Source organism: Ammospiza caudacuta, chromosome 6 (genome assembly GCF_027887145.1).
Source record: "Ammospiza caudacuta isolate bAmmCau1 chromosome 6, bAmmCau1.pri, whole genome shotgun sequence".
NCBI classification, from domain to species: Eukaryota; Metazoa; Chordata; class Aves; order Passeriformes; family Passerellidae; genus Ammospiza; species Ammospiza caudacuta.
In genome coordinates, this window is record NC_080598.1 from 29,964,768 (window position 1) to 29,989,465 (window position 24,698).

General features: G+C 40.5%; 3 protein-coding genes across 3 annotated transcripts in view; 2 read left to right on the forward strand and 1 right to left on the reverse strand.

Annotated features, from left to right (window-relative positions):
• Window positions 1-1,669: 1,669 nt before the first annotated feature.
• Window positions 1,670-7,300, reverse strand: LRRC57 (leucine rich repeat containing 57). Its single transcript, XM_058807315.1, has 6 exons — window positions 7,200-7,300; window positions 6,332-6,502; window positions 5,042-5,177; window positions 3,732-4,000; window positions 3,095-3,280; window positions 1,670-2,551 (listed from the first exon to the last, which is right to left on the reverse strand). The coding sequence occupies exons 2-6, from the start codon at window positions 6,413-6,415 to the stop codon at window positions 2,510-2,512; spliced, it is 717 nt and encodes a 238-aa protein (XP_058663298.1). The 5' UTR covers window positions 6,416-6,502; window positions 7,200-7,300; the 3' UTR covers window positions 1,670-2,509.
• Window positions 7,301-7,337: 37 nt separating this feature from the next.
• HAUS2 (HAUS augmin like complex subunit 2) lies at window positions 7,338-11,935 on the forward strand. The gene is made up of 6 exons (XM_058807343.1): window positions 7,338-7,621; window positions 7,785-7,877; window positions 9,526-9,595; window positions 10,384-10,516; window positions 11,163-11,271; window positions 11,401-11,935. The coding sequence occupies exons 1-6, from the start codon at window positions 7,340-7,342 to the stop codon at window positions 11,548-11,550; spliced, it is 837 nt and encodes a 278-aa protein (XP_058663326.1). The 5' UTR covers window positions 7,338-7,339; the 3' UTR covers window positions 11,551-11,935.
• Window positions 11,936-16,321: 4,386 nt separating this feature from the next.
• STARD9 (StAR related lipid transfer domain containing 9) overlaps window positions 16,322-24,698 on the forward strand; it is a 92,356-nt gene continuing 83,979 nt past the window's right edge. The window contains exon 1 of the mRNA XM_058807665.1: window positions 16,322-16,410. Coding sequence (XP_058663648.1) covers window positions 16,322-16,410 — 89 coding nt within the window. The remainder of the gene's footprint in view (window positions 16,411-24,698) is intronic.

Here is a 24,698-nt window from a genome sequence, read left to right on the forward strand (position 1 = left end):
TTGCAGAACTAACGTCTGTGAATGCTCTATGGTGAAACAACTTGCTGTTCACCCCATACAATGACCTGCAGTTGCTAATTCATCTTTGCTGCGTTCAAAGCAATGCAGTGTCTAAATGCTGGTGGAATAGATGGATGAAATGTGTGTCTTACTGCAGTAGAAAATGAGAGAGCAAGGGATGTAGGTCTGAAACAAAATACACAAATTGTTTATATTGTTAACTAGGGTAAAGTTCTACCTCAGTAATTCCAAAATTAAAAAGCTGCAAGCGAAATTGTGCACAGAAATAAAATTGGTTTATAGCTTCGTTTGTTGCAGGGTGGGGGTGATGAGAAGGGAAAACACAAAGTCCCAATATAAAACTACTAATAGGTTAGAGTGCTGAAATGCCTAAAACAGCATTCTACTATGTGACTCAGTCACAGTACATTGCTGCGAGTTAAAACAGGCAAGGCATCAGCCAGTTAATTTTTCCTTGTAACAGAAATATGTCTTCTTCTGTTCTGGAACAAGTTTAGTTAATTAGGACTAACTTGGTTCCAATCAGTATTTTATGTGGCGCTTTCTCCATTTTGCTCTAAAAAAGCTTTGATAGCTGTCACAACTCCAAGGCAGCAAAGGAGACTAACAATGAGCAATTGAAAGGTTTCTAAATGTACTAGTGATCACAAAAAAGAAATAATGATTTAGTGAAATTCTTCCCACAATTGTAAGATTTTTTTTTATAGCAATCCTAACTCCGTAATTTTCAATGGTTCTGTTCTAGCATCTCTTCTTGCACATTGTTGCTGAATAGAAAAGAAGACCCCTGATAAACACATGTTAAATGAGAGAAGCAGCATCTCTGAGCACAGATGCTTTCAGTTAAAAAATTGTTAAACCAAAATGCCACTGCAGCACAGTGCTGCCAAGTTTGTACATACTGATGGTAGGCCACTTCTTTGGTGAATGCAAAGGGGGAATCTGCTAACTGCTAATTTGTTCTGTTGATGTCTCAGCAAAACTCTAGAAAGAAAAAACCTAAATGGGATTTAGGTATCAAGTAGAAGGAGCTAAAATTTAGAACGTGTGTGAAGGCTTTATTCACTATTCAATTTTCATGTCCTAATCTGTGGAATCTTAGTATGAAGTTGAATAGATTTCTAACTATACAGGATCTTGCATCATGGTAAGACATAAGTGTTCTTAAAGCACTTCCCTAGTTATGCCTCCCAAAACAAAGTAGTCTCATAAGCATGGTCAGCTGTCAGCTACTTCTGTCAAGAAGCTAGTAGGTTTTTTTTACTATGGAATAGCTGGAATGGGGAATCTTAGTACAGCTGGTTCCTTGTTAAATGATGAATCATATCCATCCTTTGAATAAGGAGCTGATGTCCCCTAAAACACTCTTCTTCTACACTACATATTGCTATGTAAGAACTGAAATAAAATGGCAACAGGGTCAGGGAAATAAATGCTTCTCTGTGCATCTCACACAAGAAACACTTATTGCTAATCATAATTATGGGTGTAATGTTGAAGTGTAGCTGTTACCAACAACTGACAGACTCAAGTAGCTAAGTGAGGGCTTTCAGTGACATCTTAGTACTACCAAATAAAATGACAACAGTTACAGCAAAAAAATTTGAACTGATTTTTTGAAAATAATTTACTAAAATATACAAGTACATTTTCCTTTTCAGTATAAGTTACATAATTGCATACATTTTTAGCTCTTCCTAGGTGCTTTTGGTAATAAGGCAGCAGCAGTGGGCTGATGACTAAAACCTTCAGCATTGCTCTGTACACAAGGAGTCAGTGCAAGGATATATTTTCTAGCAATATACATATTTACTGAATACACTGAAGATGAACCTAATTTTTATTTGATACAGCTCAAGCAAAAGTGGACTGTAGTGCAATTCTTGCTTATGGGAAAAGAAAGCCTGTATAGTAAAATATAAATTAAGGATGCTCAAACCACAATTTGTTTACTGGAAGCTGTTAATGAAACATTTAACTTAACCACAACTATTTGTGCTTCATTAAAAAAAAACAAACAACTTAAGTTATAAACTAAAACCTTATTTGTAAAAGTTCTCTGCAGAACAGTGCTTACTGCAAGACATACAGTGCTTTGGTGGTAGAGCTTCCATGTGCTATCATGGAAAAATGTTTCTAGAAGAAATAATTCTCTTACAAATCAACAGCTTCCTGACAAAAGGGAACTGGCAACTTTGAAATGCTTGTTCCCTTTCTCTGTGAAAGAACAAGCCCTGACAAAGGAAAACATGTACTGTGTTAAAAGCTATTGTGGCACAAAAGTCAAAACTGGCCCCTGGGCAGGTTCATCAGTTCAATACCTATATTGTCTAGTTCAAGTTTATTCAATGTGGTCTTAACAGGCTGTTTCAGATTACTAGAAGAGGAGTACTCTGATCATTTCCTTCATCGGTCTTGGTTCAAGTCAGTGAAGCAGATGCTTCTAGCCTAAGTCTTCTTATTAGTAGTAAAAGGATCAGAATAATGATCATGCAAACTTCTTCTTTGTAGCAGTAAACCGTTCCATGTACTACAAACAAAAAAAAAAATCTATTATTTTTTTCAGAAATTAATAGAGGATTCAAACTACTAAAAGCAGCTGAGCTTCTGCTCTCAGACTCAAAAACAGTCTGCATTAAAGCACGTTATTAGAGCTTTAATTTCAAACAAAGACACCCCCAAAACATTTCTGGCATTTGCTGCAATTCAGATTAATGGTCAGATCTCCAGTGTTAAGGATGAACTAATATTAAATACTTAATGAATGCTGTATAATTCAAAGCATCCTTTATTTTTAGTCACATCTAAGTGAAGATACGCTTGTCATTATTAGCTACCCTTCAAAAGATGCTGATGAAAGAACACTGACCCTGAATCCTACAAGGAAATTACCTTTGAAGAACTCCTGGAGACGTTTTCAGAGGTTAGTTATGAATCCAGTAGCAGTGACACCACCAACAGACTATTTGGTGCTTTTATTCACCAGCATAAATGCTTAGTATTCTGAGTAAGGACTTCACCAGAAGTTTCTTAAAAGAAGACAAAATAACCCAAAACAAAACAAAACACAAACCTTGTCATAACCTTCCAGTTCTCTGAGTTTCTTGATTTCAAAAAGGTTGCCTTCTACTGCAAGCAGTGAGATCTGGGAATCACTGAGGATACTCTGAGGCAGCATGCTGAGTTCTAGACAATTTTCTTCTAAACGCAAGACTTTGAGGCGTGGACAGTGGGAGATCTGCATCGAGATCTGGGAAATCTTGTGAAATAAAAAGAAAAGAGAAACGGGATTAAAATGGTAGTGATCAATAATTATTAAGTGATCTGTTTCCCACTTACACAGAACAACTACCATATTGTAAATATAAGGTACATTAACAGCAAGTACTTAAAAGCAATGCATAAGTAACAAATTATCAAAAATCAAAATAACTTTTTTTATTCCATGATGACAAGCAACCTACACATATCTTTATCACATTCCTACTCAAGAACTGTTCAAATCTTTTTCTGCGTGACTAAATTCAGGATTTTTTTGTTCATCAAATCAGGCAGTTGATATATTGGTACAGAAAATCTAGTTATGATTCCTCATTTCAGTTGTGTCCAGGAGATGTCTTTTAACTGTAAAGTTTTGATGGTCTCATCTTATGTTCCATGGCTGTACTAAGTCCTAAATCTACATTCCCACAACATCTCAGTTACCAGACCTGATTCTGATTCAAATTGAGTTCAATAGCCTGCAGTTCTCCCACAGTGTCAGGGACATTTTGGATCTGGTTTTTTGAAAGATCTACCACATCCAAATGGCGAAGACCAGAGAGTTGTGTGGGCACAGTCCGAAGCTGGTTTCCAGAAAGGCTCAGGGTTTTGAGAGCTGAAAGTTGTCCAAATGCAGCCGGTAGCTGCCTCAAGTGATTGCCATTCAAGTGTAGTGTTTCCAGTTTTTTCAGTTTACACAGCTCCTCAGGTAAAGCAGCTAGAGAAAAATGACAGAAAAACGTATCACCTCAAGAGCAGTAAACATTCATACCCATTTAATTCAAATGAGCTTCTGCAGGGAGAACAGTGCTGTATTAAGCAATTTCTCACTACTGAATTCCTCCCCAATTTCCAGTAAAGGCACAGATCCCTGCATAGAAACTTAAGCCCACAGACAACATGTGCTTTTTAAACCATCATCCATAAATGTATCAAAAATAATCTGCAGACGAGGCAGACCTTCAAATCACAGTGTGAAATCACTTCAGTTTCTGAATATTTTAGCCTGTCAGTTACAGCCTTAACTAACTTAAGGACTAAAGTTAGTCCTTACTTCTGTCAATGCATTCTATGACACTTGAAATACCACAAAATTTACACATTTGCCCTTTAAAGGTATTACTCAACTTATAGAAGTAAGTTAGGAGATTATTCATACTGTGTCATACCAAACACCAGCAGGTAAGGTCTGCTGGCATCCATTCATCTCTCTTTACACCTACACATGTGCATAACCTCTAACACTCCTGAGCTGCACTACAGAGTCAATCAGGTTTGTAAATTATCTTTGTTCTTTCAAAAAGCCAGATAATACATAATTAATGCATAAAACCCCTAGTTTCCTCATTGTGGTTTTTCCATAATGATGGATGTTTGTTTAACAGAAACAGTAACAACAGCTGAATGGCCAGCAACAGTGTCTACACGTCATCTTCAATACCTGTTCTCTAGGCAAGTACTAAACCATCTGGCACTGTTAAATCCTCAAGTCAGATTAAGTCACAGCACAAAACCTCTATGGGTTTAAGTCCTCATGTGTCATTGTAAAATTGATAATACACTAAGCAGCAATATTCTAGTTTTGTAGAATTTATGATTGAGAGTTTTTCACCCAGTACAAAAATTCCAAAGATTTCAGTTTAGGTGACTAAACTCCCCATTTACATCTTGTGAGAGTTAAATAATTAAATTTAGTTTAGGATAGAGAAAATTAGTTATTATTTTAAAAATCAGTGGAGATATTAATTAGCAGGCATACTCAGTTTGTTGTTGTTTAGAGCAAGGCTCTTCAAAAAGGAAAATTTTCCAATGAGAGGTGGCAAGAGCTCTATTTTGTTGTTTGACAAGTCTATTGTCCTTAAGTTGCTTGTTAGCTTCTGCAGATCTTCAGGAAACTATTGGGGGGAAAAAGATACAGTATTTAAAGAGTTAATACAAATTTGAATGTTCAAGTCATACAGATAAAATTTTAATTGTCTCACTGTTGCATACTGTCATATGTATCACAATGTCCAAGCACCACAGTGTGATTAGCAAATTTGTTTATCACATATTTTTTAAAATATTTTTTCATCTGGAGAGGGGAAAGGGAAAAGAAAACACTAACATCTAGAAGAGCAGTTTTTCATCCAAATAAGTAAAATTTAAAACATTACATTTTCATCCTCTTATGTGTTTCTTTAAACACGCCTATCCTTTAAAATACTCTATAGCCAGTTAATAACTCTATATTTTAGCAGAGTAGATATGAGAATTTTTCTCCTGCTTTCCTTTTTAAATAACTATGTATACCATTTCCCTTATTCTTATTTACATCCTGTACCATTTTGGTACTGAGTCTTGGCCCTCAGGTGAATAAAGAAAATCTGACAATCACCATCAAGGAGTCCTGGTGAATAAGCCAGTGGTTTTGATCCTCCTTTGGCTTGACAGAGAAAAAGTGAAGTGAGGAGGTAGGACAGTGGAAGAAGATATATTAGAAAAGGCTTGGAAAGTTACTGTAATATAGAGTTATTTTTGGCTATTCTGTGAATTGTTGCTTGACTTATGTTTCCACGACATTCTGGCTTTTTCTGCAGTTGTGTCTAAGTTAAGATAATTTCCAATATAATAAACTTTCAGGATGCTTGCTGCCAGCCCAATGAACAGCCTGTACAGACTATTCATATAGCTATAACTAAATATAGCATAAGCACCTAAATGTGACAAATTGTGGAGTATCTTTCTAAGTTATAAAATGGTTATAAAATTCATATTTTCCCCCTCGAGTTTACAGCCATTTTCTAAAAGCACAACATCATAGCTAGTATCTTTTGAGCATATGTGCACTGTAAAGCATACGCTGATACAAGTGCCCTGACAGATAAATCCTCAATCAGAAGACAAGGCAAGCAAAAATGGGAAAAGCAAAAACAAACTTGAAATATTTTTCATGACTGCTTATAGGAAATACATGTATGCAAGTGCATTACAACCACAAGTGTGAATTTCTCTCTGAAAGTGTCAATCATACACACAAACAGCCATGTTTCCCCTCCCAGTACATTACCTCAGTAAGTCCCTTTCCCGTTAGCTGAAATACACCAGTTTTCTGTGCTGTCTCCAGGTGGGCTTTTAGTGCACTATTTCCCATCCTAACAGTTCTCTGTCAAGCACACGGAGTTCAAGTGATGGTGTCAGCCAGTTTCACTCTGTGCTAGAGAACTGCAATCCAAAGTCTCTGTGATAAAGCAAATTAAAAAGTCATTTTTTGTAGTGCACTGTCCCCAGCACTACAAGCATTCTGACACAATGAAGCATTTTTTCACTGCTTTGTTTTCATCTCCCTCATAACTAAAACCTGGAAGTATAAAGGTTTACCTAGGTTTACCTAGATTAAGGTGTATTCCTTACAGCAGTTTGATTACTGAAACTATGCAATAAGCACAGTCAAAACTAAGAGAAAACTGCACATTTCTGTATTTTCCCTCTTTCGAGGCCCCGCGCCTAAGGAGATTCTCCACGGAGACGGGTTGTGATTTCTTTGGCATCTACCAGCGCTGGCCTGCCGACACAGCTATTGTTTTATTTGGGCTTTTTTGAGACCTTTACCCTATTTAGAGAGCGGACTCCTCTGCCGTGCATATCAGCAGAGACACGACGCCCACCTCCGTAACCCCAGCGGGGTTTAATCCCAGGGCGCACGGGTCACAGGCCCGGGATTAGTGCCGGGTTCGCACCGGGCGGTGGGCAATGAAACCTGGGGGACAGCACGGAAGCAGCGGCGATCGGAGACGCGGGCCCCCCGGCAAGCGGCGAGGCCAGCCCTGGCCCGCAGCAGGCCGCGCTCCCCCCGCCCCAACCCCGCCCGGCTGCTCCGGCCCCGATCCCCGCAGGGCCGGGAGCCGCCGGGCCCGGCCCGGCCAGGCCCAACGCACCTGTCCGGGCGCCGCTGGCAGACGCTCCGCGGCGGCGGAGCCCCGGCCCGTCCCCAGCGCTCCGCCCTTCCAGAACCGCCGCTCCCGCAGCGCCCGCCCGGAACCGGACGCGTGTCAGCACCGTTCCTGCCACGCCCGCCATGGCGGCCTTCAAGCCCCCTATGCTCCTGCGGGTCGCCGGGCGTTCGTCCGTGGCCGCCGCCAGGCTCAGGCACAGCCTCCGCCCCCTGCCCTGCGGGGCGGGCAAGCCCGAGCTCAGCTCCGATTCCGAGCTGGATGGCGATGCCGAGCTGGAACTGGAGCTGGAGTGTCTCAGCGAGGAGAGCGATGAGGAGCAGGGCGCCGGCGCGCCCCGGCCCTCGCAGCGCTCGGCGGTGGCCGCGCTGCTGGAGCGGTGTGTGGCGGCGGGCGCCGTGAGCCAGGTACCGCCGGCACAGCGCCGCGGGTAGCGCTGCTCTCCTGAGCTGGGCCGTATTGCCGAGCGCGGCGGAGAAACAGCTTTAAACTACTACAAGTCACTCTGGAGCATTTGCCCGGTGCGTTCGTGCTGCTGATTGCATTTTTCCTGTTGTCTTACTTTCAAAGGAAACCTTGGATTTAACTTGCAGAAGAATGCCATGCTTTGCAAAATTCGCAGAGATGGAAGAAATGGTAAACATGGAAGCTGAAATTAATGAGGTACAGCCTTTACTATTGTCAGTGTACACTCAACACTTCAATACCTGGAGGTAATAGAGGGCCCTGATGAAATATCAGACTGCCACATGGCATGTTGTTTCATGTTATGAGGGATTTGTTAACAGTTCAGCTGTTTAACAGTTGGCATTTTTTCTTCCCAGTGGACTGAGTTGTCATAAAGAAAATAAAACTATGAAACAAAATTTTAGGTTGTAAGTAGAAGGATTCAGTAGGCTGCACCTTTGACTAAGGTGTTACCTGAATTTTTTTCAAGAAACTGAACAATAAAGGATAATTTGTAGTTTACTTCACTACTCAAAAATGTGTCTCTTTGTAGGCAATTTTGTTGGTTAGCAGGCAGTAACCTCAGACATTTCGTACTGCTTTAAGCGAGGCTGATTTTAGGCTGTTGCCTTGTACTTTGTAATGTTAGTTTAGACACTACATAGACTATGAAACTGCTTTGTAAGAGATATAAGTAGGAGAGACATGTGTTTGAAGGGTAGACTATTCAGTGATTAAGGAATTGGCAGGAGAAGAGCACTGGGCACAGCAGAAGGATGGGATGCCATCCAGAGGGACTGGGCAAGCTTGAGAAATAGGCTCCAAAAACCTCATGAGGCTCAACAAGACTAAATGTGGGATCCTGCCCCTGGGTCAGGGCAATCCCAGACATGAGTACAGGCTGGGAGATGAGCTCATTGGGAGCAGCACTGTGCAGAAAGGAGTTGGGGTTTCTTGTGGATGAAAAGTAGGATCTGACCTGGCAATGTGCCCTCACAGCCCAGAAAGCCAACCACATCCTAGGCTGCATCAAAAGCAGTGTGGCCAACAGGGCCAGGGAGAGGATTCTCCTCTTCTGCCCTTGTGAGACCCCACTTGAAGTGCTGTGTCCAGGTCTGGGATCCTCAGAGCAGGAGAGAAGTGAACCTGTTGGAGCAGTTCCAGAGGAGAGCCATAAAGATTATGCAAGGGCTGGAACACCTCTCCTACAAAAACAGATTCAGAGAGCAGGGATTCTTCATCAGCCATCTGATACTTAAAGGGGGCTTAAGAAAAGCGGGAGAGTGACTTTTTCCACAAGCAGAAAATGCTAGGACAGGGAGCAATGGGTTTAAACTAAAATAAAAGAAATTAGATTAGATTAGATTTTAGGAAAAAAATCTTTACTGTGATGGTGGTGATACGCTGGGACGGGTTGCCTAGAGAAGCTGTGGATTCCCCATCCCTGAAAGTGTTCAAGGCCAGGTTAGAGGGGTCTGAGCAACTTAGTCTGGTGGGTGATATCCCTACCCATTGGCAGGGGCTTGAAACTAGATGATTTTTAGGGCCCTTTCAATCCAAGCCATTCTATCATAAGTTCTGCAGTTTAGGAATGAGTTAAAGGATCTGTCTTTTCCACCACAAATCTCCAAATTATTTAGGTTTGTCTTTTTAAACAGCCTTTTTTTTTATTGACCAAAAATGTCCCACCTAGCAGTAGAAATTCTCCAGAGAGCAGGGCAACATGTTCCTGTGCTGATGCTCACCCTCTTTCACACACATGCTCTCCCTATGCTGCCGCTTTCTCCTCCACCCCAGGAGAGTCAACAGTGTCTGGATAAGTATGTTAAAAATGCGTTTTCATTTGATGTTATTGCTGTTGTAGATAAAACTGAAAACTGAAATGCTGCAGTTGGAGAATGAGACAGCAGACATTACTCACCATTTTTACTTAGGTAAGTGCAGTTGTACCTTAGAAAAACCAAGAGTCTTAAATTAGCAGCAGAATAATGTTTTATCTGACTACATGACACTTCCAGAAGTTATTGCAGCAGTCATCTCTGAATAACTTGTTAGAGTTGGTAGGTGTTTTATTAAGACCTAAAGCATGTTTCCATACTAGTTGAGCTTGCACTCTGCTGTCTCATAGAAGGTCCATGTGTAACTCATTCTCCAAAAAGGTGTGGGAGGTGTGGTCAGCTCCCCAGGGTCAGTGCATCATCAGTTCTGAGATCATCAGTAACCATTGACCTGCATGTGCTACTCTGCTTCTTTTCCAGAAACTCAGTGTATGGCTGTTGCATCTCTATCCTCCCAAACTTGCTACATTTTTAATTTAGCAATTGGGGAGCACGTGCATTGATTTCTCTGTTATTGCACATTTTGTCCACTACAATTTTATGTGTACTTAAAAATATTCCAGCTTGCTACTGTTGTGCTAGACTAGTGAAATCTGTCATGATACTTCACAGTGCTATGGTATAGTTGACTTTATCTCACAGAGAATTTACTTAGAGCTATAGATAATGTAAAGCAATTATATCAATCTCTAAAAAGTAGGTATTGTGACTTTGAGTCACAAATGCTGGTACTAAAATCATACATGCTCCAAGAAAAACCATTCTGATTAATGTCCCTTGAACGTCCACTGCAATAGGTCAGTATTTTCCTTTCTGTCTTCAGGAGAAATCTTTCTCTTGTTTTAGCAGGACAATAGGTTCAACTTTGCAATTTTATTTTATAGGGAAAAAGTGCGAGATTTTGCAAGATATGAACAGACACCTGGAAGCCGTACTGAAAGAGAAGAGGGATCTCAGAAAGAGGTTGCTCAAACACAGATGTCAAGAAAGCCTGCCTATTGAGGCTACTTATCGCAGGTAGGTACACAGAAAATCCTTTTTCTTGTTTGCAGGAGGCCCAGTTAATTTGAACTAACAGACAGTAAAAATCATATGTTTTCAATAATTTTCCACTGGTAGACTTTAAAAATGGTAGCAAAACCTCATCTAAAAGTGGGTAGTTTACTCATTGGTAAATTCACAGAAAGGAAGTGATACATATTTTATGAATATTTACTGAGGTTATTGGTCTTGTCTTTAGAAGTCTACAGAACAAGTTGTGATGTATTGTTTTAAACAAATGTGCTACATGCTGGGTTTGTTATGCTTCTCCCAAGCAGGAGTTGTTACTTTAGCATTGGGTGTCTTTGTTCCACTGTTGCTTGCTTGGAACTAAACATGACTAATTCCCAGACATGCATAGTGCATGTTATAAAAGTATAGTCCTTATTCTTACAGTCTAAAAATCTAGCCCAGGTACTGAAGGAGTTTACTTCTGTAATTCTTGCCCTGCTTGTTGCTAAGAGTCATACAAGAAGTGTGATTGCAGAAAAATTAATTAGATGTTTAGGTACTTGCATAAAGCTGTAAAAGGGGATTAAGAAAAGCAGGGCAATGAAAAAGAACTTTTAAGTATTAAATTTTTGTTGTTTAGCACAACTTTTGAGCTCATTTTTGGTTACAGGTCTGTAGTAGAGTTGTTGAATGAGGCTGTGACTTTCATTGAGAAGCTTGAAAGCCATTTGCAGTCTGTGAGAAGCATCCCTCAGGTACCACATATGATGAACAACATGGTGAGTAGTAAAAGAATTGAGCTAGCTGTCTTCTCCAGCATGAAAAATGCAGTGCTGTTTGGTTGTTTAGGTTACTTCTATGTGCTGACAAGATGTATAGAGACTAAATCCACCTCTTTTCTGTTTCAGGACACCACTTTGTCAAAAACAGAGGTGCTCATGATAGAATTGAGGGAGCTGACAGAGCAAATACTGAAATGGGAAGAACTGCAGAAAGAAGTGTATTCTAACAATGTATGCAATACTGCTGACTTGGACTTTGGCTTATCTTTAATCTAACGAATCCTTTTCCTCAACTTGGATGACTACTCAAAGAACTACATTCTTAGACTCTTCTGTGAAAACTGAAACATAAGTCTCTTTTAATCCAACAGAGTCTTTGTAGGTAGTTATATTTCTGTTATTAAGTAACAGTTCTCCAACTATTTACTAAAAAAAAGGGCAATGCTCATAGGAAGATAGGCTAATGAGAAACCTGTTAAAGAGTTCCTTTCTGGAATAGTTTGATAGGGGTCCCTTGGAGCCTATATCTTCAATGGAAAATTGTTTCAGTTTTTTTTTTGCACTTGCTATAGTATCTCAATTCATTTTTGTAAGCATCTTGATAAAACACTGTATTTTGTATGTTGCCATAAAACTTTAATAAAAGTGCTAGATTTCAAAAGGTCAGTTTCTTCAGCTTTTAATTTTGTTACAAAATCCTATAATTAAAATTACGGAGCAAAGTCTTAGGTCCAAGCTTATGCTTCTATAGGAGTTCCAATCAAGAAATTAAATAAGTTTTAAATTACAGTTTATTATGACTGATGTGGTTTTGTGGGAAAGCAGGAAATGGACTTGCTAATATATGACAGATCTACTGATTTGGAAACCATGCTTCAATGGTAATGATAAATATATTCTTCAGATTCTCTTTTTCTGTTGTTTGCCCGATTTTCAGTGTCCCACTTGGAATAAAACTCTTCTTCCATGAGTACGATTGACAGTTTATCAAAACCATTGATTGTCCCAATTTGTAGCCCTCATGAAGAGATGGGTAGGTACACTGTCACCGGCAGGACATCTATAATCCAGCATAGCTGGTTGTCTTTGGAGGGTGCCCGGTTTTGTATTCAGGATGTGAAATAGACACAGAAGTGGTGCAGATGTATTCCTTTCTACTGTTGTATCATTTGTTATGTGAACATCTACCTGTTGATTCCTGCTGCTGAAGAACATTTTGCTTTCTCAAAGTAACCACTGGGTGGCTCAGTAGCACAAAGTTCACAAGTTTATCTGATTATTGCATATAAACTTAAAGTAGAATTAATGAAGAACTCTTTGGCTCTTTGTTGAGCACACTCTATTAAAACTTAATTGTATTTGGTCTATTTTATATTTAAACTTTTCTGAGAATCTCATTTTAATCTTCGCAACCATTCTCCAGAGTGTGAATGCAAGTTAACAATTTAACAATTCTCTAGCATAATGTGTAAGCTATACAGTACAGCTGTTGAGGAACATCAGCTGGTGCTCCTCTGCTGCTGCTGAGAAAAGTTAAGAGGATAGAAACAATTTGAATTAGGTTTAAGCAGAATGTCACTAGATAGAATCTAAGAATATAAACTGGTGTTTGAGTCCCACAAGCATTAATGGGATCTTTGTGTCAACACTTGCTATACATTGTTACAGGATTTGAGTCCAAAGTCCCATGTCACTGTTTTTTTCAGATGTGGAAATCAAGGTGTTCTTCCACACAACTGCAGAGAACCTGACATTTTTAATAAAAATGCCTTGCACATTCTGTGACATGGGAGAAAACAGAACAATAGATGATCATAGGTTGGACTCAATGAGCTGAGTCTTTTCCAAACTAGTTGATTCTGTGATGTTTGTCAATCAATGTCCTCTATACATATTCTAGGCTTAGACTCTCACTCTCCGTGTCTTACAGTGATGATTTAGATCAGGCACATTAAAGCTGTTGAAATTTAATAATTTTAAAGCACAATTTAATAATTTTAGAACACAAAGAGTTACAATGAACAAACTGACTACAAAACATTGTAGTCAGTTTGTTCATTGTAACTCTTTGCCATTTCCCAAAGAGTTGAGCGTATTTTCTTCTTTTACTGTATCTACTTTTGAAGAGTTGACTGGAGTTGGTAGAGTTTGCTAATTTAGCTAATTGCCATTTGCCAGTGATGTGTCAATTAATTCTTTAGTGCGATTTAAAGGGACAAATCGAAGTATACAGTGATTCACAGCTTGTAGGTATTCATTTTAGCATCTCTGTGGTGAATGGAGTATTGGGACCCCAGGATTTATGGCATTCTTCACTTGGGAAAACTTCTGAAATGTGGTACCTTTTTCCTTTAGATATAACATTTCTGGACTTTAAGACAAACTGTTTCATGAAAATAACTATACATAAAGTACAAAAAAGTAGTTAAAACAGAAGCTGTTTAAATATAAAAACAACATAGGACTCTAAAACTCTCATATATGATATTCAGATATGGCACAGTTTATCATATTTTGAAATGCAAAACCAGAAGTCCATTTAAAAATTTGCATTGGCAAATGGAATTGTCAAAATCAAACAGGACTTGCCTATTGAGCCTGACATCTTCTTTATGCCAATGCTATTTGCTCTTGCATCTTCCTGTAACATCAGTAGCTGACAGAGACAGTATTCTAAAATAAATTTTTTTAAAACTTTCCGTGACTTTTATATTACTCCAAGTACAAAACTTCAATCAATGCAACAACTATATCTTGATTGCAATTAAAATTCTTTGGAAGTTTCAAAATTTTCTTTTAGATCCTAAGTACGACCTACATGAAGATTGGATGTTTCCAAAGGAATCTAAAACACTTGAGACCTTTCCTTTAGCACTAATAAGGAAGGGATATTTGCCTTCCCTAAATTCCTGTCTAATTAATGTGGAGGGCTTACAGTGCTCGTCCCTAGTGATGCTTTAAGGGCATCACCCTTAATCGGGCTGGTTTTGCCCATTAACTCTTGGGTGAAACCCGCGCTGTTTTGCTGCTGCAAAGAGAATTTGAGGAGGAGCGCGGAACCGCCGTCTCTTTCTCCGGGGGTGCCGCTGTCCCGGGCAGACCTGTCCCAGGCGGAAAAGCGCGATTTGGATGCTGGAGAGGCTGCGCACGGCTGCTCCGGGCAGGCTTTCCCCGAAACGCCTGCTCTCTGTCCGGGAAAGTGTCTGTGCATTCCCTCCGCGGGCGCTGCCTGGGCCGGGCTCTCTCCTGCCCTGCCCTCCCCGGCGGGGCGGGACGGGCCGGGACGGACGGACGGACGGGCGGCTCCGCTCCGCTCCTCCCGCTCCTCCCCGCTCCGCCCGGGATGCGGGGCCGGGGCGCGGGCGGCCGCAGCCGCTGGGCGTGAGCCGAGCCATGGCCAACGTCAAGGTAGCCGTGCGGGTCCGGCCTCTGAGCAAAAGGTGCGGAGCGACGCGGAGGGGCACGGGAGGCTCGGGGGCCGCGGCAGCGGGGGTGAGCGGGCGCCGCGGGTCCTGTCCGGGCGCCGCGGGTCCTGTCCGGGTGTCGCCGGTCCTGTCCGGGTGTCGCCGGTCCTGTCAGCCGGGACGGGATCAGCCGCGGCTGAGGGAGGCACGGCAGGAGGGGCGGCAGCCTCTCGCCGCCTCGCTAAGTAGCTTGGAAAATTTGCTTCGAAAAATCACCAGTGGAGCTGTTAGGCTGACTTCCCTCTTCCTGAGCTCCCCGAAACAGGCCAATTGTTATACAGGGTCCAGGAGTCTTCCCTTCCCCTTCTGTTGTTGCTGTTTTTTCCACGGGAGGCAGAGCCGGATATTCCCATTGTCGCTCAGCTCCGCTCCCTCCCCGGTTTACTTGGCTCCAATGGAAATCCCAAAAGTTACATGTTACAGCTGGAAGACAACTCCCACAAACAAGAAGATGCCGTAGCACAATGCTCTGGTGTTATTTGTAAATAATACGTGCTTAAAACCTTCCAGACTTTGGAAATTCGGAGCAGAAAAGAAAGAGAAAAAGCCAGCAGCCCAAATGTCAGCGGCTGGTGATTTACTCCTCCTGTTAAAGCAATCCTATAGCACTCCAAACAGGAATGGTTTGAAAAGTGGTACAAGCTCTGAGGGCCAGTCTTTGATTTGATGCTGCCTTTCTTTTTGGTACAAGTTCCTCATGTTGTCTTCTGACTGCACAGACTTTTGTGATAAATAACTCTTTCATGCGGTAGAGAAAATGATTCTTGAAGAGTTGCCCAGCCAGAAAACTAGCCTAGTCATTTAGCCAGCAGTACACTAGCGTATTTTGGAGTCTTTTGTTCTTATTTGGCTATGGATTTTTATTTTATTTTCAAGAAAAGACACCAGAGAGTTTTGAATAAAATTTTTTAAAATCCCACCCAAAACAAGCCTGCAAGTATTAATAGAAAAGAGAAATGTGCAAACTAATTTGCATGTTTTCAATACACTTTGCCTTTAAGTCAAAGCTAACTGATTGTAAAAATACTCTGTCCATAATTTTAGTTAAAATCATGCTTGGGTTGTATAGCTCTGATTTGTTGTTCAGTGGTGAACAGAACATATTTTAATAGATACTGGTCTATTTTGAGAAGAGCTGCAGCATTGAAGTAAGCTAAGTTTAACCTTTTATTGCTTGGTGTTGCTTTAGCCATGGATATATTAGTTGATTTTTATCATGACCTTCCCTCTCACTAGATCCTCCTTGGTGAGGAATGTTGTAGCACATCTGTCTTCATGTTTTTCTGGGATGGGTTTAAATAGCACATAATATTGAATATGTCATTATAGCAACAAACAGCACCTGTAACTGTCAGATAAGGTGAGATAAACAGGAAAACCTTTGGTGTAGTCAGTGTGGGCCAGCTGTTTGGAGAGGAGGGCAGGATCAGAGAGGTGGGCAGCTTTCTGCACATGGGAGGAATTAATCTGAGGCTGAAACAGAAATGTTTGTATGAAGGTGAGAGCGGAAACTCAGGGGGTAATGGAGAGAGAAGCTGTTAAGTAATTCCATATATTCATCTCGTGGGGGTGTAACAGATGGGATGGAAAGGGAGGCAGAGAACAGTCTCACGGTGTTTGACCCCAAAGGCAATAGGCCAGTTGATCCTTCTACTGTGCTGCCTCAGATGAGGTCAGCAAAGGCATTTTAAGATGGATTTTTATATTTTATAAATGGGAAAAGGAAGTGGTTGTATATCCTCTCTGAATAGGAGAATTTGCTTTCTAGCTTTGAACAACAGGGTTCAAATGTAATGACTTAGAGACAAATACCAAATATATGAATGCTTTGAGTAACCTTGATAGACATGGAAAAAAAATTCTCAGTGCGCTTAAAAGTCTGCTCTCTTCCATCTTATACTGTTTCCATACTGTCCTCACACAAACCTCCTGCTACCTTTGTACACACCCTCTGCAATTGCCCTAACAGGGTACCCATATTGCCACAGCTTCTATGACCTTTTAGGTGTTTTAAAAAAGGAGATTTCCCACAGTAAAAATTTCAGTTCAACTGGATTGAAGTACTGTACTCTATCTGTTTGTACGTTTTCTGTTACAGCCAAAAAGTACTAAACCTGGCTTTTAAGAGTATCAGAAATTAGAAAGCTTCAGGCAAAGTCTAGAACTCATGGGTCCGTTGGTTTTTTCAAGACTACCACGCAGACTTCCTCATTGCTGCTCTTTGTTTAATTTACAATGGCAGATGAACGTTGGTTTTGCATCTGAAAAATTACTTCAAATTCAGACATTAAAAAAAAATTAATGCAGGAGCTGTCAAAATTTTTGTTATTTAGCACAAGGCAAAGAGTGGTCTTTTTGCTCTGCATCTGTATGGCACTCTATCACAGTCCATTCTTGGACGGACAACTCCTATGGCCAAATAATCCATCACAGATATAAAACAAACATGGTTACACAAAATGCAGGTTTTTCATTGCCTGAAGTTAAAACAGCCCATAGCCAGTGTTCTTCATAATGCTATCAGTCATTCTGTAACAGACTAAATGAGTTTTTTATCACCAAAATATAGTGTTGGGTGTAAATTCAGTCAAATATTTTCCCCAGAGTAACATTTTAAAGTCTTTATTACACATTTACTATTCTACATACTAAAAAAGATTTGTTACTTTGTGGTTACATGGATACTTGCTCTGTGTAAATATGTTTCCCCATTGGAATGAAATATGGAAGCTTTAATGGGTACATTAAGTTGTCTATAGCCATAGGTAACAATCAGGTATTAAATAGGAGCTGGGAACTGATGAAATCTCTTTATGGTTTATTTCTGGACATCCTAATGCTTGATCTATTGGATATCAGACTTTTGTAAGGAAAGTGTAATGTTATTTTGGCTGTCAGTCAGAAGCTGTGGATGGAAACACTCTGAATGCTAGCTTGTAACTAGGTGAAAGTGGAATGTTGTTCCTCTTTCTGTTTTGATTGCTCTGTGGAGGATGCCAACACTGCAATCTGCAGTGTGGTGCTGTGATAGGACACCTTACCCTCCAGACTTGGAAACAATGTGACTTGCTGAGAAAGTATTCAAGTATTTCAGTACTGTGTCCAGGGCTCTCCTTGTGCTTGAGTAGCTCACTTAATACGTGTTGGGTGTTTGTATGCTACAGAAACCCCTGCAGTATTCAGCAATAGTACCCTGAAGTTTGGGAGTTACTTGTGCAGGACCAAGCAAAACATAAAACATATTCTGCTGTTGAAAATATCATCTCCACTTTTCAGCTGCTTCTCTGGCCCAAAAAGGAGAGAGCTCTCATTTGAGAGAGTCTTTTCTGGTGTCTTGACTGACTCACAAATGAACTTTCCCATCCACTATGACCCTCAGAGGCATGTCACCTGAAAGAGTTGCTAAACATCGATCCAAAAGCTGCCCTTTGTCTTTTTTCTGCTTTGTGTTGCTTCTGAGATGTAACTTGAAGCCTCCTGGCCAGTTATGTATTCCCTAGTCCTCTCAGGAGTTCTTGGCCTTGTCCTCCACACTCTGGCAAATGAAAGCATCAAAGAAATGTCTGGGCAGTCCCAGGTAGCAAAGCTGAACCACACTTCCAGCTGTGCAGGTGTTTACTGTCACAGTCTGAGCTGCAACAGTTGTTTTCCTCGTTACTGCTGCTCTGCACGACATATTCCTCTAATTGCCTTCCTGGAATGCAGCAGTTAATGAGGCTTGAGGAGAGGTTGGGATGGAGGAGTTAAGTTTGAGGCCCTAGGAGCTCAGGTGAGCTAGCCCATGCCTGGGAGGGAATTTTAGGGAAGGTTTCTCACTCAGAATTTCCAGAAAATGGCTTGGTGCGGGAGGCTGACATTGCTGACCATAGCTTCACTAAATAGCAGAGAAAGGAGCTCAATTCATGGGTGCATCATGATGTGAGTATTTTAAATCCATTTATATTTAAAAGGAAACATATGTGGAAAATTAAGATTAATTTCAGGTTATTTTTGAAATGATACAAAGTAAATCACTTGGTTTTTACTTTGTTAGCTAGTCTCTGCTGTGTTCTATCTCCTTTGTTCTTTATAATTCTATTATAGTAAACAAAGAAAGCATTATTTTGCAAGGAAGACTTATGGCTGTTTTATAGACTGTGTTATCAGCTGTTTTTCATGTTCATGTGTAACCACAAGAACCTGGTGGCAATGTGGTTTACTGCTGACAAGAGTGATAACTTGTAAATTTTGAAGAAAACATTCCTTGAATCTTATGCATAACAGATGTTAAATGTTTTATCAAAATAAAATTAAAGCAATAGCAGATTGCAGCTTGTTGTTCTCCTTCTTATATATTTTCATATATATATTCCTTGTGACTTTGGTGCTGTTGCCCTCTCACACATAGAGAAATGGCAGACTTTTATCTACTTTTATATGTTGTGGTAGTTGAGTAAGTGTTGTTCCTCTCTCTCCCTCTGTTAAACATGAGTTTTGGAATTGGTACCTGATGGTGGGAGAGAGTTGTCTCCGGCCTCCAAGACTCTTTTGCTGTTTGAAAATCTCTATGAACTGCATTAGTTATGCATTGCTAAGGATTTCAAGTTTCTTTTCCACAGTAGAGCTAGGACTTTAAAAGAAAAGTTGAGATTTTAATTTTGGTTTTATAAAGGAAATCCCTCTCCAAACAAGTGTATTTAACATTTGCATATCCTGTTAAGGTTATATTGACATACTTTCCTCCCTCTCTTAAATTAGTTATTTTCTTTACTTAGTCCATTATTAAAATTTTCATGTAAGCTATCATTGAGGTGGCTGCCCTTTTCTCTTAGCATCTGTACTTGGCATTAGCAGGTGGTTTCCATAAGCCACATCTGTTACTTAATAAAGGGTACAGCGTCAGCAACTTTTCCCAGATGTATTTTTCTTGAAGTTGCATGAACCAGGTTTTCAGAGTTTGATAAAGGGCAGACTTTCTAGCTTCCTAAAAGAGCAGAACTCTGCATGACCCTGAGATGAGATCAGCTGGTCAGAGCATGGTGCTGATAGCACTGGGCTTGTAGGTTTGATCCCTATACGGGCCATTCACTTAATAGTTGGTTTCAAGAAATGAAAACTGACTTCTGCATCCACATTCTGGTTTGCATGGAAAACATGGCATTTTACAGGATTCCTTTGATGCAAAAGTCTGAATTATGCTATGTCATTTTCAGTAAACAGCTGTGAAATCAAGGGTAGATGAAATTGCACTGACTGGAATGTAGCCTTGTTTTACATCCTCCTTATTTCATGCTTTTTTTAATGCTGGTGGTATGACAGATGAAAAAGACTTTTTCCTGTCCCCTTTCCTCCTCCTGTCCATGTCTCTGCATGAAAAGAAAACATCACTATTCCACAATTCAAAGCACTGCTGTATCAGCAGGAGTACTTCTGACTTGGATTTATCTGGGAAGATGCCTCGTGTTTATATCTGCACAAAATGTTCATAATTTTTTTTTTTTTGCTATATAGTATTTGCAAAGGAGAATGAGGAAAAGCACACAAGAATAACACTAATCTCTAAGACTGGTGATTTTTGACTTTCAGATTTGTTAGGCATTATGAGAGGCAATGAAAGCTCCATGCTGCTGGGAGGAGCCTCAAAAAATTACTAGAGCAGCCTGTCTCATATAGCAGCGTACTGTCTTGGTGAACTCTGTGTACTTGGCTTCAGTAGAGAGTTTGGAATTATTTATAAACATCTGTTCTGAATTTGGTAGGAGGATTGCTGACCAGCTGTGCACTCCCATTTGCAAGACGCAGTGAAACAGTTTTGACTTTAAAGAGAAATATCCAAAATGGTATTGGGTAATGAGAATAATGAGAAACACTGAAAATGAGTCTTAGATTATTGATACTTATTTTAAAAAATCCTGCATTGATCAAAGTGAGGATGTTCATACTATTAACACTTCAACTTTGATGGGTTACAGCAGCAGGTATAAAGGATACACATTAGCTGAATGCTGTGTTTGGGAAGTTGTGGCTGGAGGTACCTTGACTTGTCAGTAGAGTACAGAAGCTCTAATGGCTGAAAACTTTGACATTTTTTATCATTTTTGATGGAGCAGCATGGAGTCTCAACAGGTATATCCTCAACCCATTTTCCTGTGATAGTGTTCTCTGGAGACTAACAAAGATGATAATAAGCCATGCATAGTTCCTCTGGTATTTTTGTTGGTCAATCACTCCAGAAGTGCGAAGATGGCAGCTTCTCAAAGATACTTCTGCCAAGGCTGCCAATAAACAAGAGTGAGGGACAGTGTACAACATACTGTTAATGGAAGGAAAAGAGAAATCTGACTAACTAAAGTTTTCCCCATAAAATCTTTAGACTTCATGACCAAGGGAAGAGTTGGGCTTGACTTCTTTCAGGATTATACACAAGCTGCAGGCATGGTGCTTGCATAGGTGTGCCATTAGATGGCACAAAGTGTCCCCAGGTGCAAGTGGTAAATGTCCATCATACTTGTAGGCTGTCATAGATGTGGGTGATGTCCTGGGAAGTGACAGTCCAAGAGCCATCAGGAGTAACTGCTGGTACACATCCTGCCACAGAAGGCTACTTTTTTTTCTGGAAGAGCCTCTGCAAGAGGGGAGGGATTGATATTCCTGACATTACTTTTGAGGGACTGTTTCAGTACAGATTGAGATTCGGTTTGGAATTAGCTTGAGTGGTGGGAACTGGCAGGAAAGCATTATGTACTTGCAGTGATTACCTTGCAGAGTTATTTTTGAAGCTTCTTTAAAAAACCATTTAAGACTGTTCTTGTACTTGAGTTATATATATTGGCTTTGGTATATTTGATTACTTTGGTGAGTACTTTGCTGGTCTGTATTGTAGAAGCTGTTTTGTTGCATGACATGTCTACTCCTAATGACTACAGTATTTTTGCCTTATCACATGTACATGTTCCTAAAACAAACAGGCAACTTTTAAAAAGTCAGCTTCCTTTGTTCTCCAAGTGCCTGTTATTTGAGAGGGCGGAGGAGAAGTGTGGCAAATTTTAGGATGTATAAAAAAACCAACTTCCCTCTTTCTTTCCACCCACTGCTTCCTCCAGCTCTGCATACCTCCTTGCACTTCTGTGTCTGAACTCATCTCACTGAGATTCAGCAAGCTGTGGAAGTGTCCCTCTAGAGGGTCTTGATCCTTCCATCATTCTTTCCCACCACTCATTCTTGCAGTGTCTTTGTCCCTGGGGGTTGCATTAGCTTTACATCCTGTCGGCAAAAGTGATTTTTCATAGCAACAGCAAACAATATGAGATTCCCTTTGGGCTGCCTGTATTTTCTGGACTGTTGTAGCAGCTTTTTTTCTGCCAGGTCTCCCTTGTAGCTCCCCATTACAGCCCTGCCACTCTATTCTGTATTTATGTCAATGTTCTGTTGCTGGGTCTGCAATTCTGTAAAGCTTTGTATGACTGAGAAGATGCAGGTCTTTCCTGGGTCAAGCACCATTAAATGGTGTTTCTACAGATTTATCTTGGTACAGCTAATTTGTTTTAGTGGAAAATAATTTAGGAGAGGTATTTCCCAAACACAGCATGCATTTTTCAAGAAGTGGGGGAGAGGAAAAGATGGGGAAAATAAATGTTAGGGCCATAGTGACTTCTGAGCAGCAGAAGTGAAATGTGTCACTAGAGAAGTGTAGTTTGAAGTTGATTTTATTGGTACAAAAAGTACAGTTTTCATACCTGTGGAGCAGAGCATCCATTCCTAAGGATGATGGGTTGCTTTATCATTCAAATGCAAGCTGTTGCACTTGTGTGTAAAACTGTACCTACAAACACAGGTTTTGCTGAGAGAGCTTTTGTACTGTTTGCAATTTGGAGTTAAGGTCAAAATATCTAGAACAGCTATGAGTCTGTTTTTCCTCCTGGGCTTTGTTTCCCCAAGTTCTCTGTTTTGTACCTAAATGGAGCATGATATAAATGTGTGTTTACAGAGAGCTCAAATGCAGAGTCCGTAGGGTTGGTAGCTACCCCAGGCAAGGCTGCTTGCTTTGTGCCCCTGGGTCTCTGGCTGTGAGCTGCAGCAGAGGGGAAGGGTCTCCATTCCCACCACCACCTGTTCCTGCCCTGTCTCTTGCTTTGGCTCAGCAGGTTGTGTGACTGCTGGGTTCAGTGCTCTGAAGGGCTTGAGAGGCCTGTGACACATTGATTATTTATTTTGGTATGAGGGTTGTTTTCCTGATCACAGCTGATCTGAGTCATTGCATGGGTGTGTGATTGCTAGAAAGTAGAAACACATGTGGGAGGCTGGAGCAGCAAAGAGGAATTGCATCTTTTAGCAACAGTCTGGAGTTAAGATAAAAGTCTGGATGCTGTAAATATGCAGAGCTAGGGGAGGTTTTAGTTCTGTCCCTGTTTTCTGGTGGCTGTCTTGTTTTGTGAGACTCAAACAAGGGTACTTGATTGCTGCATCATGCTTTATGGCTGCATAGTGTGGAAGCTTTGATACTATCTGGTGAAAGGCAGCAATTTCATTTTATGTTATTTATATTTTACTGGTTTATGTTTATTTTAATATAAGTATATATGTAAATATGAGTATAATTTTTTTTAAATCCATTTTTTTTTGTATCTCAAAGATTTTATGTTTGGAATTTCTTCTTTAATCTTTAGTGGTGACTGTAGCCTGTGAAAGCATCAGTCTATAAGGACTCACAGAGTAAAGTCACTTTTCCATAGGGTTATGTGTAACTCATGTGGACTGAGGGGAATGAGTTTCATGTAATTATTACAGCTTGGGTTGAAACCACTGTTGTTGAGGTTGCCTTACTTCTCCAACTAGAGTATCCTGGCATTTAAAATGATTAAAATCTTTTCCAGATTTCACCCCTTTGAGCACAAATGCTCTATTCATTAATGCCTGTTTCAGACTTAAGGTTGCTTAAGATTATTTTTAAGCTTCACCCAGAACAGTTCAGCTGCTGCAGGAGATAAGGCTATGGGGGAATTTTGTTCTAAAACATATAAAAGCTACATAAGGGGACCTTTTATTTGAATTCCCCAATTTATTTTAAAATTTGAAATCTGATGTGATTCCCATCTCAATCCACCCATTTCTGCCCAAGTTCTAAATAATTAAAACTCTTTACTATGCTCAGTGAAGACTTGTAATAGTGTAGCAGGTAAAAATTTTAAGGGATCTGCTTTCTCTCAGCTGGAATTCTTCAGTGTTGACCAAATAATGCTTGCATCATCCCCTAAAGTAAAAATAACACATTGTTTGAGCATTATTTCAATAAGTTGAGCTCAGTGTTGTACAAGTCGCAATTGAAGCCCAGAAATGGGACCTGAGAACAAGATCTTCTCTCTGATTTATTCTCAGTAATCTGTTTGCTGACCTCAGCACGTGTCCAGGAAGAAACACTGGTTTACTTGTGGAGTATAAAAGTAAACTTGGGTTAGACACTGGAAGAACTGACAAGAAGAGCAGGATTATGAATCTTTGGAGCAGGGACATCAGCCTCTATGACTAGCTACAATGCAGCAGGAGAAGGGACACAAGACATGCAGAGCAGTTGAAGACTGCCCTGGCTAAGATGGACATGATGTCACTGAGAACACATAGAGCACACCTGTAGGGAATGATGTGTGTGTGTAGGAGGAGAAGGATAGGAACTCAGTGAACTATTTAGGCTGGTAAGAATGGAGCATTAAGAACTGAAAATTAGGGATGCTTATGGGATTGGGAAGCAGGATAGGGCCAATGTCATGCTTGGGCAGTGAAGGAAAGGGTATATGTAACCAAAGCAAGCTCTCTTCTAAACAATCACTCTGGTTTTCTCTGTCTGCTGCTGCTGCTCTTAAGAAATTGTGAAATTCTGTTAAAATGTCCCATTGCCTCTTAAATCAGATCTGCTGTATAGGATAAATGCCACCTTTGTCCATTAGCTCACCTGGCAGAGATTTGTGCATGGATATCAAGTCCCCT

Coding starts and splice junctions, on each gene's coding strand:
- LRRC57 (XM_058807315.1), bottom strand. CDS start 6,415: ATGGGAAATAGTGCACTAAAAGCCCACCTGGAGACAGCACAGAAAACT. Junction 5,178..6,331: donor CGGGAAAGGGACTTACTGAG/GTAATGTACTGG, acceptor TCCCCCCAATAG/TTTCCTGAAGATCTGCAGAA. Junction 4,001..5,041: donor TCTAAACAACAACAAACTGA/GTATGCCTGCTA, acceptor ATTTTTCTCTAG/CTGCTTTACCTGAGGAGCTG.
- HAUS2 (XM_058807343.1), top strand. CDS start 7,340: ATGGCGGCCTTCAAGCCCCCTATGCTCCTGCGGGTCGCCGGGCGTTCG. Junction 7,622..7,784: donor CGGCGGGCGCCGTGAGCCAG/GTACCGCCGGCA, acceptor TTACTTTCAAAG/GAAACCTTGGATTTAACTTG. Junction 9,596..10,383: donor TACTCACCATTTTTACTTAG/GTAAGTGCAGTT, acceptor TTTATTTTATAG/GGAAAAAGTGCGAGATTTTG.